The sequence below is a fragment of the Morone saxatilis genome, unplaced genomic scaffold (assembly GCF_004916995.1).
Source record: "Morone saxatilis isolate NCDOM2014 unplaced genomic scaffold, NCSU_SB_2.0 Contig9, whole genome shotgun sequence".
In the NCBI taxonomy this organism is placed as follows: Eukaryota; Metazoa; Chordata; class Actinopteri; family Moronidae; genus Morone; species Morone saxatilis.
The window spans coordinates 2156693-2159329 of NW_023340268.1; the positions used below are offsets into that span (position 1 = coordinate 2156693).

Sequence of the window (2637 nt, forward strand, 5' to 3'; positions counted from 1 at the left end):
TTAGTGGCAGGGCTCAAATGGGAACTCGGTGAGCCCTCCGTGGAGCTCCACTGACTCCTCCGACCAGGACATGACATCACCAATGAGGTGGCCTCCGCAGGTGGCCTGGCTGTAGATCTCAGTGGGAGTCAGGACTCTGGACCAGAACTGGAGATCAGACAACTCTCCCATGAAGGACTGAGTGACATCGAAGCGGCCTCCCATCGTGTCCTGTTAGGATCAGTGAAGAACAGGTCAAAATCGAAAATGCTGGATGGACTGAATCTGAACACAGAGGTCACTGACGAGATCTAACTGAGAGCTTTTGAAAGTCATAAAACAGAGATTATGACTATTTGTATTTTTTACTTCACAGTAGGGTTAGGGTCAGGAGTTAGGGTTAGTAACAGTAACAGTTATGTTCAACTCAACATTTCAAACTTCCTAGAATATCTGCGCAGGGCATCGACAACATTGTCTAGGTTGAGATGAAAAGCTCATGGTTCACGTTCCAGTAGTAAAAAGGAAAACATTTATTGGATTTCTGTGATGACAAATTTTGGTCTCTTGCATGAAAGTCAACACCAACCTTCTCGACCCCATACCCTTACTTTCTGCCTTGCTAAATAAAGGACATATTACTTCATAAATTGGCAATGAACTTAAAGATGTTCTGATACCATACTCAGCATTAAAATTGGTCCGATACCAGGCAAAGTCACTGGATCGGATATTGGGGGATAAAAAAGTATAAACTCATATGAGCCATTAGCTCATAGGTATTGGCTTGGTATCAGTACTGGCATAATACTCAAGGTTGTGGCATCAGAATTGAGCCATCCCTACTAAATTGTGAGGTGCAGAATCTTTACTATTATGGTTACTGGGCTGATGTAATGTATGAGCAAGATCTCCATACTATTTTTACCATAACCTCTTAGTGGTCCAGAACTTCTTGTAATGGGAGGTCCCAGACTGGGCACAAATTGGACGACATTTCATAAGATTTCAGGACATCTAACAGTCCAAATAGGAATGACTGTCTGACAATGTGCCCAACAACGTGTGTTCACCTGCATTTGTTGCACTTTTGAGCTTTGTCAGAAAGCATACGGTAAGTCTTACCTGCTCCTGGCCCAGGATGAAGGTCCCTCCTGGTTTGATGGGGTGCCAGGATGACAGGTTTTGCCCTGAGCCTTTCTTCACCCCGTCCTGGTAGGCCTCCCAGCTACCATCTCGAGTCGACCACGTCACGCACATGTGATGCCACTTCCCATCTGTCATGGTTATGGGCAATGTCACCGCCTAAACACACAGATGGAGACAGACACACCATGAATGGTGAGGATGAGGAATGTCTTGACCCCATACTGTGAACTGCTGTTCTAGTTTAACCACCATTTTTTATGAGGGTAAAGTTTTGATACAAATTTCATTATTTATCTGAAAAAAAACTGAGGATTAATTTATGACTGCGAAAAAGAATTCTGTTCACAAAGTTCAACGTTTTACACTTTTTCCAAGTTGTGGATATCTTTCTTTCAAGTTCATTTAAAATAAAGATTCAGCCTGTGATAAGTTAATGGCATAAGTGAGGCCTGACCTGACCTTACGACTTAAAAAATGTTGGAGGAGTAACAACAACAGTGCAGACTTCCTGATCTCTGATTTCCCACCTTCAAATGTATACAAGCATCCAGACAGAAATAAAGCCTTTTCTTTGTTTTAATAAGAAAAGAAAATCAAAAACACTGTACCTTCTTTCCCAAATGTTATTCTAACACTGTGAAAACACATTTCCATGACAAATATCTCCTGTATGATAGAGAACATTACATGCAAGTGCTTGCTAATGAGAGAGTTGATTAGTACAATATGAGAATCGCCACTCGGTTCATCCTTATAAACTCTAGAAGATTAATTAAAGACTGAGAGTAATCTGCATTCTTAAGATCATTTAACTGTGTCATTGATCAATTTGATGACTTCCAAGTGTGTGACTGGAAGAAAAACAAACATGACAGTTTATCCTTTGTGGTAATGTCACTCCTGCAGACAATTAGGCCAATCAATTACAATAATCAGATTACTTGCTTTGTTAATTTGTTTGTTGAGCTCCTTTGCTCACAGTACTGGGGCAAGGAAGGGAAAAAGACAAACATCTGTCTTCCGTTTATGGGAAAAGGGTATCAGCTTTTCAGAGAATGAAAGATTAAGATTAACGGTTTGTAACATGTATGTTAGGGGTCTGTGTGCAAGTCAACGTCTCATTGAATCATAAACTGTCATTCAACCAGATTGAACCAGATGGCACCACGAGCCGAGTGCCATCTGGTTCTATTAGAGACATCTGTACTGTCAATATCTCCAAAACCTGGCAACTCACAGCAAAACAGTCTAGATGGATAAATGACACTACAGGTAAGTAAATTTGTATTTTGGATTTTGGTGTAAACTGCCCCTCTGATGCACATACACAGTGCATATTTTTTATTTTTTTGCCTCCACTGGAATCCAAAACACAAGAAGACCAAGTTGGCCAATCATGGTCTCCACATGGTAATAGTACCACCATGAGCAAGCACTTGGCGACGGGGGCAAGGAAAAACTGCCTGTTAACAGGCAGAAACCTAGGACAGACCCTTCGGCTCTAGGTGG

General features: G+C 41.4%; 1 protein-coding gene across 1 annotated transcript in view; it reads right to left on the reverse strand.

Moving 5' to 3' along the window:
* The window catches only part of si:dkey-14o18.2 (neuronal pentraxin-1), an 8649-nt gene continuing 6012 nt past the window's right edge, over positions 1–2637 (reverse strand). The window contains exons 5-6 of the mRNA XM_035681883.1: positions 1105–1284; positions 1–210 (exon numbers count right to left, since the gene is read on the reverse strand). Of these exons, the coding sequence (XP_035537776.1) occupies positions 1–210; positions 1105–1284 (390 nt within the window). The remainder of the gene's footprint in view (positions 211–1104; positions 1285–2637) is intronic.